We start from the raw sequence: 15649 nt of genomic DNA, 5'->3' as shown, positions 1-15649 counted from the left end.
GTAAGCATGTCAAAGGACACCTGGGCTTGGAATACCCACCCGCTGCAGTGCAATTTCCAGAACAATTTCTAAGAAATTGCAGAGATGTTAAAAACTTATAATTTGGCCAGCCAAAAGAGTATAGTGCTCAGTAGTTACCATTATGTATCACAACATACAATGTATAGTGGAAAACAAAAATGATTTATTTGCACAAGGAAGATCAAGCCAAGTTTTTTTACCCAAATTTGTTACAACAGACAAGTAAGGTTTTTATTTTAACTGCTGTGGAAAATCATATGTTAATAAGGAAATTCTCATTAACAAATTTAAAAAACGAAGGGAAAAAAGTATGTTCAGAAAACTGCAGAGTTGGTATTTATCCATTGAAACTATCAAATGCAACCAGAAAATCGTTGACATATGTGACACCACGATGTATCATGTGATTTTGATATTTTCTTCAAGAAAAAAAGGACTTTTGTTTCGGTGACGTAGAATTTCTGTTGCTTTTCCCAGTGTTCGAATGAAGAGGAGGTCACAGAGACAAAACCCCCATATCTCGGCCATGAATGGTTCGGTCAAGAGCGGATACAGCTACAAGCCAAACGGACCCAGCTCAAGGTCATCCAGGTCCTCAAGGTCATCCACATCGTCAAGCGGCAGCTTCAAGCCAATCGCCAATGGGAAAAAGACAAACGGCAACCACCGAAAAGCGAATGGAAAAGTTGTCATCAAAGATCATCATGTTCACTTCTCACCTTCGACTGTGCCAAAGAAATCCTACATAGAGAGATACAACGCAGACATGGACACGTAGCTGTCTCAAAACTCCCCCCTAAAACAAGTGGGATGTTCCAACTGAGATTCTTGGACTTTTTTCAGTTTTGGAGATTTGTAAATAGTTGTTGTACCTTACTTACGTTCGGTTATAAATGTCTTGTATATTGAATTTTAATCCACAATGTTTCATTTTTCTAGGCCCTTAGTGATATATAACAAGTTATTTTTCTATGTTAGATGATGTACTTGAAAGATTTTAAGTTGTTTAATTACATTGAGGGCTCACAAGAACATGTCTTGTTATTCTTAAGTTGTTTTTGCACTTTGAGATTTTATTTTAACATTCTGTTAAAGATACAGCATGGATATTTTTATTGTTGCCAAAAAATCTTGCGTCTGATATTCTTTTTATTCCCCATGCATTTTTATTCTCACCAATAACATCTGCCCAGCAAACATACTTCGAGCAAACTTTATTTATTGTTTAGCACAATACTTTCGAGACGACTGTACTTTTTTCACAGTATTTAGATCTAAGACATTGGTTTTATCAGTTTGGATGTGACGAAAATGATTATTAAGATTGTGCTCTAAATGACACCAATGCTCGATGAGCAGAGTAGATGTATGTCTCAGCTAGGGAAAGAACTCTCTCTCTCTGTAGATAGGGTTCCCACTCTATTAGGATGAGTGCATCAAGACAATGTACCTAACAGTATGCTGTACAGGGTTTGATGCAAACAAAAACAGGCAGCTACCTTTCACACACTTGAGTGTGTCCCTTTTAAAACACTGTTCGACTTCTGAGCAGAATTATGTTCAACATCCTAAAAGTTTTCTTGAATTCCTGAAGAGATGATAGCAAATCAGAATGAAGAAAATTAGTTTCACTTTCTTTTTTTCCTTGTGAAACAAAAGCAATAGACATGCAAATAGCAATAATGTTTTCATAAGTCCTGAGATTAAATAAATGTCCATGATGTAACTGTACATACTTTGTAAATATTTCTTACTTTTCTACCTTTTCTTTCAACTTTGTATCTAACATATCTTGATGCCAATATTCGTTTTGTGCAATTACCTATTGAGACGCCAGTGTAGTAAAGCATAGATCTTATGCTGAATAATGGATGTCATGTATGACTTTGACCTCAAACATTGTGTACTATAGAAGGTTGCATTAGAGTAGTACTCTAACAATGTTATGACAGCGGTCAATATTGATTCTAAAAAAAGCCAGAAATTACGTATTAAGTTTTCTCAACACTAAAAAAGCCTGGAATTTTTCTCTAAAGTTTTCCAGCAGCAAAAGTATATTAAAAATTGACAAACCCTCTCAAAAAGTCACAACACTGGTTAGAATTGAAGTCATACAGAACTGTTTGAGTACAAAACCATGCACCGTAATATTTTTCCATCCTCCAGAACAACACTAACACTATAACCGGATACTCATATACAGTAGGAAAACTTCATGTATTAATGTTAACCTCCAGGCTGCTAAGGTAGCCCTTTGACACCAAATGTGTATTGGTTACGGGGTTAGGCAGCAGGGAGAAGGTTGACTGAGTCATATTGTTATCTTGCAGCCACAGGGATTTTACATTATTTATTCAAAGCTAGTATTTCTCTATCAAGGCAGACTTGCAGCACATATTTTAATGCAGCTTTTGTCATAAAAAGCATGAAGAAAGTCATATTTTCTCACAAAGTCTGTTACATATCCATAACAATGTTTTGCGATAAAATAACAGATAGATAGAATGTATTATATAGCAAAGTGCCTAGCTGGAAGGGACGCCTTCTGGATAGCTGATAAAGTTGTACACATTGCATCAGCTGTGGAAAATAGAAGTCATGAGTAATAAAGTACCTTTATCTTGACATTATTTGTGTGACTGAGTGAGTGAGTGGGTGGGTGTGTGAGTGAGTGATACCATTTCTATATCATATACGTGAGTGAGTGAGTGAGTGAGTGAGTGAGTGAGTGAGTGAGTGAGTGAGAGAGAGATTCGGGGTAGAACTGAATAGCATAGCAAAGAAAGTGTAATTTAGTGTTCCATAAAAGTTTTAAAAAGTCAAATACTGTAAACAACTATGTAATAAATCCATTTAATGTTATAAGAATTTATTGCCACACTCAATAGTAGCCATTCATATTCTTCTACGATTATACACAAGTGGACTAGTACCAAGGAATCAGCATGGGTATGGAGTTATAGATAGCACATGAACCATGTGCCTGATAACAAAATTAAGGAAATATCAGAGGTAGTCTGAAATTAATCTGGAATTCAAGAATTCTACTAGACTTCATAAGTATTAAAATCATGGTGTCTCCTTCAAACTTTGCCTGAGTAGTGTTGCATAGTAACATGCATATCATAATGCACGTGTAAGTATACACCTGATGTATAATGCCATGATGTGATTTTCTTTGCTTACATGTTATAAAAGTACCTGTAAAGTTACTTGTAGCAGATAACGTTGGGTAACATAAATTCGGGATTTTTCCGATAATGGTTGACTGAAATCAATCTAGCAGAACAATAAACCATCCTTTTTTTCTATTATTCTGTCAGTATCATGTACTATCTTTGCACTAATCATATATATGGTAGATTTTGTCTCTAGTCGTGCTGATACCATAATATTTCAACTTGAAACTACCGTCCGCCGCACGCACAATGGCGGTGTTATCGGACAGGGGTGAACATTAATTCGGGAGAGAAGATTCGTCTTGAATATCTTACCGCTAATTACATTTTATACAGCAGCTATTCGTTCCATCCTTGGCTTGAGGAGAGTGCTATGGATATAGACGTGTCCAAGTAAAAAAACAACACGAAAAAAACGGCCGTACCGCACGCATCAGGCCTCCGGGAACAACCCGTGTGTTGAGTCGGTAGAACGTCACTCAAAGTTCACCCCCACCGTCATGGAAATTTGTACATTATTCATCGGGGCGTCAGCTGGATGCCGTAGAAATGGTAATACTACTATGTCCATGTGTTTCTGCTTGTGCTAAGAGCAAACTTTGAGGAAAATATCGCCATCAGTCCACTATCACACACAACATTTAGTCAAAAAGTGTTCCTCGCAAACGTTTGTCGTCTGCCGAATAGCAGGATTCTGGGTAACGAATATGGCGGCGGGAAAATTCACCGTAGTGCCGTAGCCATTGGTTGTAGCAACAAAGAGGCGTTTTGATGATTAATCACACTTAGAGTCCAGTTGTAGGTTAGCAAAAGAGATTCTAATAAGTTGTATTGTAAATAATTGTGTTGAGCAGGAAGCGGATGTGACATTTGTCTTATAAACCAGTGAACAACTATGTAGTATAATTCTCCCACGAAGCCCTCAGACTGTGACGATAAGGGACGGAGAGTTTTTGACGTAGCCAACTTCTAATGCATGGTTATCGAAGCTTTTCAGACAGTGTTCTGAATACGTTAGTCTGTCAAGTTTGCATTTCTAGCGGTATTACTGATGTTGCATCTAGCACATATCCCTAAATACCCCGTTTTCGAAAAATCCCGAATTTAAGTACCCCGCGAATTTATGTTACCCAACGTTACCCATGTTACGATTGACATAACCCACATTTGCGGCCTTAAAAATACTAAGATCAAACTTTATTTTTATTCTGACTTATGCTAACTAGATACGATTTGTCGCCTGAACTCCCCTTCAGCAAGATAAATCTTTTAATAAAAAGAAAAACATCAAATAAACCATTAAAAAGTTCAATTATTATCTAAACTATGAGAAGACAATGCATGGTACATGTATCATGTGCCTGATATCTTCAAAATTAAGGGAATATTAGAGGTAATCGGAAAGTAATCTGGAATTACAGAATTCTACTAGACTTCACAAGTATTAAAATCATGGTGTCATCTTCACACTTTGCCTGAGTAGTGTTGCATAGTAACATGCACATCATAATGCTTAGGTAAGGATACATGTAATGCATAATGACATAATGTGATTTTCTTTTCTTACAACATCTGTAAAGTTACTTGTAGCAGATGTCCGTGTTACAATTGACACAACCCACATTTGTGGCCTTAAAAATACTAAGATTAAACTGTATTTTCACTCTGACTTATGCTAACTAGAAACGATTTGCCGCCTGAACTTCCCTTCAGCAAGATAAATCTTTTAATATAAAGAAAACATCAAATAAACTATCAAAAAGTTCAATTATTATCTTAACTATGAGAAGACAATGCATGGTACTCCTACATGGTATTCATTGCTTGGAATAAAAAGACAGGTGAAGTTTTGAAATGTTAAAGTCCTGTCTCAAAGCTGAGGTAGAAGCTTGGATTGGTCATGGCATTTGTAGCGTCCACAGGTGGTGATATGTCAGGTAGGTCTGCCTCCAGCTCTTTCGTGTCTTCAGGCTTCTTGTGGCCACCAGCCGGGCACAGTAACGAACCGCCCCTGAAATATGAGGGGATGAAAAGTCAATGTAATCATAAAGGGGATGACAGGTGGGGGTACTTGAGAAATCTGAGTCTGGAAGATCCATTCACTTTGACTCTACTGGTGAGCAAAAAACTATCTTTTGCCACACTTCAATACTTCAACTTAGTAAACCCCCAGATAACCCCGCGAGGGGCAAAGTAGGGGGGGGAGGAGGTCCCAGGCTAAGGCGGGCAGGCCTCCAGCCTGGCGCGGAAAGACTCAACGGTGGGAGCCGTAACAACCGCGCCAGGCAGGGCGTTCCACTCGGGTATGGTGCGAGGGAAAAAAGAATATTTAAATGAGTCTGTTCGGGCGTAAAGTGGTTGAAATTTGAGCGTGTGGCTTCCCCGGGTGTCAGGTATATCTTAGGTTGAAGCAAATTGAAATATAGCATTCTCACTTCTGTCGTCTGATATGATATGAAATGGCGGAAGAAAAATACATTTGTTTTATTCATCATAATAAAGAAAATAAATCGAAGTATGCCTGGGTATTGGCACAGGATTTTAACCCAAAAAAAAAGAAAACACAATGAAAACATTTCCATAACCTACTTCCCAAAGTCCTCTGCCTCCTCCAGTGTCTGAGGGAGGGGGGCCCCCAGAGTCTCCGGGAGCATCAGGCACAGGATTCCGCCTAGCACGGACACCCCTCCGAATACCATGTAGGGGAGGGGCCTCCAGGAGTCTGCCAGCAAGGCTACGAAGGGGGAGATGATGCCACCGACTCGGGCCCACATAGACGAAACCCCCAAGCCAAGATTCCTGTTCAATGGTATCAACCATTTTGTCAACAGCAGATATATACATCATTTTCAAATAATCATGATATATCACATAATGATATCAATTACAACAGTGTTTTAAACTTTTAAACAATTTATTAATAATTTAAAGACATTGAAGAATCGAGCAACAGATTTCTGCACATGGTATTTTCCAAGGAGGTTAACCTCCTTGGTATTTTCTATCAAAGTTGTCAAAATACGTTTTCAATGAAAAAAGCTTGGAATGTGTCATTGTGCACAATACATGCTAGCTAAGTTGGTGCCCATATTTCAATGAACTGTACACGTATTTCAAGGAAACATAGCGTCTTTGAATTGTAATGTCGAACCATCAAATATTCGTCTATTGTGATTGATGGTGATTACTATAATATGGAGATTCAGGAGATGACTAAATGTCAAAAAGCGCTTGAGCCACGATTCGCTAGAATGTAAATTGCAACACCAACATAGCTGAATGTGCATTGACAACATCACTTTTTAAGACACCCTTTACACCTTTTTTTCGGGTGTGACCCTACGTGGCTCCGTGGGATACCCTGCGACTGCCGGGATATTTTGGGGCACGCTCGGGACCCCGAATCATTTAAAATCAAAGCGGGACCCTGTAACCAATAGCCGCCGTGAGCTAATCGAGTGAACACCGGAACACACACACCGTACCCGGCAACCCAACGGGAGAAATCTGTGGCTTCGGGGCCCGGCCGGGACTACACCCCCTACCCCTATGGGCTCCGACGCAATTGGGACCTAAGTGCGAATACGCGAAGTAAAGTAAATGAACTCAAGCGAACACGCTCCTCTTCAGCGAGAGCAGCGCGAGAAAACGTGAGACTTCAGACAGTAACATGGCACCAATAGAAACAGAACTTACCTGACGACCGTGGGGTAGATTTCTCCCGTCCAGATGTAGATGATGTTGAAACTGGCGGCGATTCCAAACTTGCCGATCATTGCCAGGGTCATGGTCAATGGGAACAGATCTGGGTTTGAAGAGAGCATTCCATCTTAAGTCATTAATTTTGTTTCTTCTATGTATTTTTACTTTGTGTTTTGTGTACGTCTCTATGTGTGTGTTTGACGTGCTTTGTGAAAGTTTGTATTGAACTTAGAATACTGTTCCCAGGGCTAACCCTTTGTAATAGGCTTCGGCTAGTTGGGCAGCCCTGGTTGTACTTTCTTACAGTCGAATAAATCAAAATCAAATCAAGTCATAACCTAAATACTTCACAGCTGAAACGCTTCAGACGAAATGATATCTCTAGTATACCAATAAAGAAATGAGCAAATAAATGTAAACCGAATCTCGTTCGTCTCTATGCCTTTCATTAGAACGTATAACCCATTGAGTTGGCCATTGAGGCCAGATCAGACCTTGAACAGGAGACTCCGGTAATGGCATGGCCCAAAGGTGCCAGGAAGTCTATATCACCCCCCGTCCCGTCCTTGAATGACGGTTTTTGGGCCCTGCTGTACAACTGTCTCCGTCTTTGTTACTCCCTTAAAAATTATCCGATCTACTCAACTATGACGGGAGGAAGGATGGAAAAAAACTCCCTGGGAACTTTTATACGCGAATCTCTAAAAATCTTATGACAGTACCTGTTCGTTTTCATTTCAAGGCATCCTCATTTGAGGTGAAGCATGATGCTTTTTCAAGTAGCTAGTGGTAGTGTAATGCGGCTTCGCCACGGCTCGCGTTTTTGACCCTTACAACATGTCCAAGCGGGAGTCGACCCCTGGGATCGAACTAGGATCCACGGAATTTGATCCAGATGGCGAAGCAGCGGGGTTGCGTTACCGCTTGCGCCACGGGGACATGGACCTACCTGATGGCACGAAGAGGGTACAGATGCAGGCCACGCCTCCTCCCACCATGAACATGATGTGCGGCGACCGCCTGCCCCACTTCTCGATTACGATGATTGACATGAGGAGGGCGGGGAACTCGACGAGACCTGACAGGAAGAAGTTGATGTAGTCATCGCCGCCTAGCGCCGAGGTGTTGAGTGACAGCCCGTAGTAAACCATGGTGATAACGCCCCTGTAGACGGAGGAATAGTAAAGAAACACTGGTTACAATGGTTAGGCACTATAATGATTTTGGTATTGACATCTTTAGGCGTTTACTTTATTTTGTGTATGTTATACACCAAACGGTGACTTGAACTTGAACAGGGGCAAATGCACGCTACTAAAACGTGTGAACCTGTTTGAATATTGGTTTACTGTAGTATCTTACGACAATCGTATTCAAACTTTCAGACCATGAATCAGAATCCATTTACTTTCTAGAATCATATAAAACAAATTTGGGCTAAAAGCATAGTTTTGCATAAATATCTAGGTGACTTACCAGTTGTAGAAGACGATGGCAGATTTCTTGGCCAAGTTTGGAGTCCGCACCAGGTCCCTGACCGAGTAAAACCGACCGTTGTCAGGCGTCTCTGTCAGTTTATCCTGAAGTTTGTGAATTCGAATGCAGAATAACTTCGGTTGATTTTTGGGACGACATTTGATAGGCTTGAAATAATGATCAAGCGGTGCCCATATTTGAGTTTGCAGAGTTGTCGTTACAATGGCCATTTTAGTTGACCATAAGAATTTGATGAGGAAGAAAACAACAGATTTGTATAAATACATGGATGTATCATTTCCACTTTCTATAAAAGTTCTTCATGTTATTACAAATGGAAAGAAAAAAATATGACATGTGTAACTTTGTCTAATACCATGTCTATCCAAGGAGGTCTATCCGTGCTATATCGTCATGACAGCAACAGAAATTAATCATTTTGCCTGTACTGTACTGTTGCTTGTTATGAATGTTGTAAGTTAATGGATGACATTTTTCACGTTCACCTTTGATTCCACCATTTTCTCCCACAATGCATCGGGAAAGTCTACGCCGTTCGTTTTCGCCATCTTCTCCACGATGGCGCGCGCCTCCTCGGTCCGACCCTTCGCCAGCAGCCATCTTGGAGACTCCGTCACAACACTACAGGACACGGCGGATCAACCAAAGCCGCTTGATGATACTACAGTAATTGTACGTAGTTATTCGTTCATCCACGCAAAACCTTATCAGTAATATCATTGACAAAGATACAAAACCAATAATCACCTTTAGATAATGATCGTCGTTATCAGAAGTACGTACATTGAGACTACCATAATGGTCATACATAATGTAACTATAAAAACGACGATCACTATGGTATTCAACCAGATGTATGTGGCACTGTACAAAGTAATACCATAAAGGGTACGAACATGATATATGAACCAAATCAAATAGCACATCTTCATTAGATGTGACGAACAGATATGTATATATAAGGCTGCGACCCTGAGGCGTCGCCAAAAATATGTAATTGTACGTTAGTGTTACTAACCACCACAGTGGTAACCAGAGGACGCTGAGTAGAGAGATCGCCAGTTGCAGGTGAGTCCATGTGCGGATGAAGTAGGCCAGCCCCGCCTCTAGCATGTACCCCAGCACGAAGAACACGTAGTCCACCGTGCCCACAAGCGTTCGCCGTGACGGGCCTACAATCTCACACGCTGCATGAAGAAAATAATGCCACTAAAACCAACCTAGAGAGCTCGAACTCTGCCTGCGTTAGAATAAAGTTGTCATATACATCTCTCACAATATCAAAGGATATTTGAGTTAATCCAGATCTGACCCCAAATTCTCCCAAAAAGCAATTTTATCCAGTTGCTTCAGTTTACTATATTCGCACACATAACTATAGACAAAAAAATTTGTAGTGACGATCTCGTAAAGAATTGATCAAAGTTAAAAAAAAAAACACTTTCGAGTTGCCTTGTCATTATTCAGTATTTTCCTTGCGATAATTGCTACCGACAATAACACAATCAGAGGCACTCATCGATGGCTAATTGAATCACTAAGATAGTAGTTGTTAAATCTGACTAGCATAATTTATAATCTACATCTACTTCTTGACGTAACACACTACTACTGCACGCATATATTATTTATTCTTAAAGCAAAAACAAATAAACAAATACAGACAAGATGCAAGATGCCGACGCACTCAAGTTATGCACCTACTGTAAGAACTGAGGTCTGGTCACACAATCAAGTCATACATATTTTCCGGTCGTACCTAAGACGAAATTGACGAGGTAGATTCCCAATGACGATACTCCGACGAAGAGTCGCAGGATGACGAAGGCCGTGAAGTTGGGCGCGAACATGGTGGATATCCCCGAGACAAGGTTCAGCACGATGGCAACGAACATGACGACCTTCCGACCAAACCTGAAAAAACAACAGTCCAGCGAAATCAAGCAGTGACCGGTAAAATTCGGTGCGCTAGAAATGAAATAATCTATACAATAAAGACATTAAACCGATTTTCAAACTTACCTGTCTGAAAGGTCTCCGAATGTGATTGACCCTATGAGCACCCCCACCATGTAAATGGACTGAGCCATGTTCGCCAGCCACTTGTCATCACAGACGATATTGTTCTGTGGAGAAAGTAATATCATTATTACGTAAGTTTGTTTGTGAATTTAATTCTTGTTTTATTAATTATTGTGAATTTCTCGCTGATTCTGTAACTGGCAACAGACATGCATAACGTTATAAACATGTAGCAGGAAATAGACGACATACAATGAGATGACCAACATTTTTTGCCTGTCTTCGGGAACAAACGAGGACATGGGCCAGTGGTAATAAACTTGTGCACACACCAGGACACTGCAAATCGAACACACTACCTCCGTGAAAAGTTATATAACGTAAAGCATATACACATACAGCCTTTCGCTCACAGTTCCTACACAAGCAATTAGTTATGACCATGCAGGTCACTTTTCGCGACTAGCAGACATGTAACTTTCAAGCCTGGAATCCAAACTTATTATAGCTCCCGAGTCTCTCTCCGCAAATATTTGCGGAGAGAGACTCGGGAGCTATAATACGTTTGGATTCCAGGATAGTAACGTTCGAGACTATAAATTAAGACACGTACGTCGATGGTGATGCTGGTTTTGTACTGGCTCCGGTCGTACGTCCATCCTGCATCACATGACGTCATGTTCCAGCTAGCCCGCCGATTGGTCAGGTTCCTGATGCTGGCATTCAGTTCAACCGTCGTCAGATCGTACCTGAGGACGTTTCACAGAAACATTGGTTTCAAACTTCAAACACGCTGAACAAAAATGTTTCAGTGAAAATGTTTCTCTTATGAAACGTGAAAGGTGACAGTTAAGTGCCGAAAGAGTGGGATTATGGAAGGACACATCCTTTCAAATACCGTTCTTTTATATTGAAAAGATGACAAAGTTGAAAACACGTACGGTTTATCCAGGCGGACATTTGACAAGTCTGCCGAAAACAAATGATCAAACTCAACGTAGACAATCAGAAGTTGACCTTTTCAAATCTTAAATCTTCAGACTGAAAAGATACGATCGTATAATGTGTAATACCAGAGTCTTACAAAAGTAATCCATTGACTCTGCTGAAAGTTTGTCTTTAAGCACTGAACTTTAAGGATTCATATCCAACCTCAAAGGACAAAGTCCCAATCGAAAGGGACTGTCTCAAACATGTCTTGCCGTGCGCTAGTTACAAAACAAAACATTGAATCCTAGTCCAAGGTAAGTTTGAAGTAAATCCAAGTTTCAGCGCGGCATTTCACGTCTCTTCCAGTGCTAAATCATTAATATTCGTCTTTGCGGTCGGATTTACGCATCTTCAGTCACAAAATAAGAATAAACTTGTGTAAATATATATATGTAAATTTATATCGGTGCAGTACCGGTACTTCATGATTCGGTATTTTGGACCTTTACCGAATCAATTTTCACGGTACCCTACCGGAGTACCGGTACACACTACCGGAGTACCGGTACACACTATCGGAGTACCGGTACAAACTACCGGAGTACCGTTACGCAGCTCTACTGCAAACCCATTGGGTTAAAAAAAGGGTTTCTGTGAGGCAACCCCACTTCCAAAATAGATCACTCCAACAATGGCGCTAAAGTATCACATTCGTATGTAGTAAGAAATACATGTCAAGTTTCCTCACTCCTCCCTATATTCTAAAACGCACGGTCCCTTTTTGATGTGCACATCGGCATGCAGTGCACATACTCGTATACAGTAGAACCGTAGGAGAACCAACAACAAAGGATAGTGTATCAGTGACCTACATCACCGATTCACTGTGTCTTTCATAGTATCATACCGTAAGAACACGCTTTGCACTTCTTACAAAGGGCGCTGTAACGGTCCTCTGCTAGCATCGTAACAGAATTGAGGTTCCTTTGCTTCCCACGGAAAAGAATAACTCAAGACTAATCTTATTTCCAATCGTCACTTATTACTATAATTACTACCGTTCTTATTTCCAAGCTTGGATTGTTTCCAGGGCCCACACAGGCCTGCTCCTCGGCTCCAGGGCCAACATGCCCCAGAAGAAATTCAAATTAATTTTGTTTAGGGTCTAAGTCGGGGTTGTCTGTACCAAAATTTCTTGGAGGCAAGTTGGCCATGAATCCGAGGAGTTGGAAACAGTCTGGCATCCAGGCCGTACTCCGGCAATCTTTAGAGAAACTGAACCTTCCCTATATGGTACCGGTAGTGACTGCCAAAAACCGTCCGAATTCTGCTTGTGTTTGAAAGGACCTTCTTCATCCTGTTGGTGTAATCCAACAACACAAAAGAGCTCTATGCTAACATGGCCAGTATTACGAAGTGGCCTTGAATACGGTTGTGTTTGCTGGAATGAATGCCTTACAATCAGCAGCGACCTTAAATAAACCGGAACGTAAGATGGCGTAGAGGTAATACGATCGCCCACTGAGCGTCCCAAGTTACGTCAATACAAATCTTGAGTCTCTTTGATGGCCTTTGATCTTGTGTTTTCAGTCAGTAAGACTCTCAATTCATCACAGAGGCGATATATCTGGGATCACTTAGGCGTGCGTGAGTTACCCAACTTGACTACAGTAAACAAAGGAAGCTTTCCTTGGAAGTTCGGCAAGCTCTTAAAGGTAGTCTTAAAGCACGTCTTCGGCTCATTGTATCAAAATAAAAATTGTGGCGTATGTATGTCTTTCTATTGTGAAGATTTTGACAAAATGGGCCAATTGAAAGACCTGTCAATCGTATCCAAACCGAATATTAATCCACGCACCTACTTGGAAATCTTTCAAACCTCCCATAAGTGACCTGAAGGCGGGCCCTTGGTCACTGGGAGTTCTTTGTGCTTACTGAAGCGTAGGCAAATCAAATTGACATAAGTAACCCAAGAAACACAGTAGCGTCTAGTTCTGGTCTTCACCGGACTCCTTTGGTGGCCGAGAAAATCGAAGGGATCAGGGGTCATCTTCAAGCAGATACTGGGAGGCAAAATCTAGAAAAAACGTCAAGATTTTGTTTTTCAACATCTGCTTGGAGAACAGGAATTGGGCCAAAGGGGCCGGGGGTAGCCTGGAATCCAGCCGTGAAACGGAAAGTTATCCCTGCTGCCATGCAGACCGGGGGGAGAGCGGAACCTTTGCGGCTAACCCCTGGAAATTTAGTAGCTTTCGTAGAGGTTTTATCTCTGCAGTTTTATGTACTTTTTAAAATTTCTTTTATTCAAGGCTTAGTGTCTTATTTATAGCTCATTCCACTTCTTACTTCTGATAATTGATAATAATTCAATTGAGCAAGCGATGTACACATCTGACTACTGAAAAATTATTCAAGGACGTGGCTGAAACAACCGACGTTTCTTTGCCTGTTTCTCCGCCCTATCTCCATGAACATCGCAAGGGTTACCAACCTGAACTAGAATGTATACCATGACACGCTTTCAGGGCGATATCGATATTGGGACTGATCTTAACAATGCCACCATTCAAAGACGAAGTGTAACAGTCTACTATTGCATCAGCTACTGTATGACCCTGTAGCGCTATGTGAAGTTTTTGCAGCATTGTGCAAGACGAATTGTTGGAAAGGAAGTTTGAAACGTTTCCTAGCTTCACCTTTTCCCTGAGCCGTATCATGGCTCTTCTGCCGCTTCTTTATGGTGGTTTCGTGACGGAAAAACTAAGAAGTCAGAAAACGTCACGATCTCTCCTTTCAACATCTGCTTGGAGCTTACGGAGAGTAACTGCGAGGGCCAGGTAGGACCCAGGGGAGTTAGGAGGGAGTGTTGAAAAGTAACAAAGTCAACCACGAACCTTTTACAACTGTGTAGAACCGGTTTCCCATCGTCGTCCTTCGTCCACGGGATGGTCATGTTCAACTTCTCGGGCTCGGTCCAGTTGTACCGGGCCGCCAGCGCGTTCCCTTCGGGCGCCCTGCACCGGTGCGCCGGCGTGGCCGCCAGGAACACCATGGCCATCATGTGCATGCCGACCGACAAACTAGGCAGGAAGGCAAAGAAGCACATCCTCTTCTGATACGTCCCGAACTCGCCGACATGTTTAAGGACAGCGTCGTAGTGCACCATGTTGGAAACTACAACTCGTGGCTTCTTGACTCTTGCTGGCTTCTTTAGTTTGTAACGGGACCCTTCTTGTCCTTGAGACTTTTGAAAAGGTCGGGGTCAGCCAGTTCATTGAGTAGGGGAGGGGTCAGCGTTTGTTGTTGTTGTTGTAAAGGGATTCTTATGTGTGTAGCTTTCTGTAATTAAGAATCACCCCTTTTCTAGGAGGCATTTTTGGTACAGCTTCAAGGTTAGAAAACCGTCTCTAGTGTAAAGATGTGTACAAATTAATTTTTGCAGCCCCCCACCCCCACACCTTCCACAGTTTACTTGCTCCTGTTTATCGGTTTGTCCCGGCTTCCTGTTGTCAATGTGTCAAGTTACTGCCCGCACGTAATCACCTTGTCCCTTAAACACAAACTCGGGACTGGGCCGTTCTCATGTAATCACCTTGTCCCGTTAACAAGAAGGGGGTATGATCGGTTATCTCAACAGTTCAAGGCAGATATGAACAAATGTTGACTGCCAAAACTTGGCCAAATAGACGGATAACATGTTAGAGGAGTTAGTCCGCTAAAGCAGTCACATTGCTTTGATTAGCGGACTAACTCCTCTAGGATCCTCTAGCATGTTATCTGTCTATTTGGCCAAGTTCTACTATTTTTCCAGCGACCTGTGGAGCCTGGTAGAGGCTAGACTGCATGTGCAAGTTTGTCATTTTGAGTCGCGTTTTGATTATAGTCCTTCGCCGATTCGTTCTTGCTGAAGTTTGGATGATCCTTGTATGACTATGAGGAAATGGAAAAAGGGCCGTTCTCACGTAATCAAGAAGGGGCTATCTCAACAGTTCAAGGCAGATATGAACAAATGTTGACTGCAAGTTTTTGTCATGTCGTGTTTTGAATAATACGCCCTTCGTTCGTGCTAAATTTTGTATCTTGTATGAAGAAACGGCTTCAAAACCAGCTCTTGCTTTCGCCAAAGTCCTCTCAAAATAACTTTGAATTCAATAAGAAATATTACGAATACATCAGGTGATTTGAATAATTGGCATTTATCATGACCCACAACTTGCCATAAGTTTGATAACCGTATGAACATGATCTTTTATCGGGCAACCGGACAGAAGTGGCATGTGCTGGGTATGCGCCAACTG

General features: G+C 41.4%; 2 protein-coding genes across 2 annotated transcripts in view; one reads left to right on the top strand and one right to left on the bottom strand.

The window, feature by feature from the left end:
- The window catches only part of LOC136445768 (thrombospondin type-1 domain-containing protein 7B-like), a 33916-nt gene extending 31285 nt beyond the window's left edge, over positions 1–2631 (top strand). Inside the window, exon 27 of the mRNA XM_066443906.1 lies at positions 499–2631. Coding sequence (XP_066300003.1) covers positions 499–799 — 301 coding nt within the window. The 3' untranslated portion in view covers positions 800–2631. The remainder of the gene's footprint in view (positions 1–498) is intronic.
- A 1941-nt stretch (positions 2632–4572) lies between these two features.
- On the bottom strand, positions 4573–14623 carry LOC136446186 (organic cation transporter protein-like). The gene is made up of 11 exons (XM_066444499.1): positions 14246–14623; positions 11035–11170; positions 10422–10525; positions 10159–10313; positions 9418–9586; positions 8885–9020; positions 8379–8482; positions 7852–8066; positions 6897–7005; positions 5790–5999; positions 4573–5211 (listed from the first exon to the last, which is right to left on the bottom strand). Exons 1-11 carry the CDS (start codon positions 14515–14517, stop codon positions 5058–5060), a joined length of 1764 nt encoding a protein of 587 aa, XP_066300596.1. The 5' UTR covers positions 14518–14623; the 3' UTR covers positions 4573–5057.
- Between the last annotated feature and the right edge of the window lie 1026 nt (positions 14624–15649).

The sequence above is a fragment of the Branchiostoma lanceolatum genome, chromosome 12 (genome assembly GCF_035083965.1).
Source record: "Branchiostoma lanceolatum isolate klBraLanc5 chromosome 12, klBraLanc5.hap2, whole genome shotgun sequence".
NCBI classification, from domain to species: domain Eukaryota; kingdom Metazoa; phylum Chordata; class Leptocardii; order Amphioxiformes; family Branchiostomatidae; genus Branchiostoma; species Branchiostoma lanceolatum.
Note: the sequence above shows the minus strand (reverse complement) of the source record. Positions and strands in the feature narration are given on the sequence as shown.

Bases quoted from the DNA above. Each gene is read 5' to 3' on its own strand.
- LOC136446186 (XM_066444499.1), bottom strand. From the start codon at position 14,517: ATGGTGCACTACGACGCTGTCCTTAAACATGTCGGCGAGTTCGGGACG. The intron at 10,314-10,421 runs GTAAGTTTGAAA...TTGTTTTTTCAG, and splicing joins TTCGGAGACCTTTCAGACAG to GTTTGGTCGGAAGGTCGTCA. The intron at 7,006-7,851 runs GTAGGTCCATGT...CTTCAAACCCAG, and splicing joins TACCCTCTTCGTGCCATCAG to ATCTGTTCCCATTGACCATG.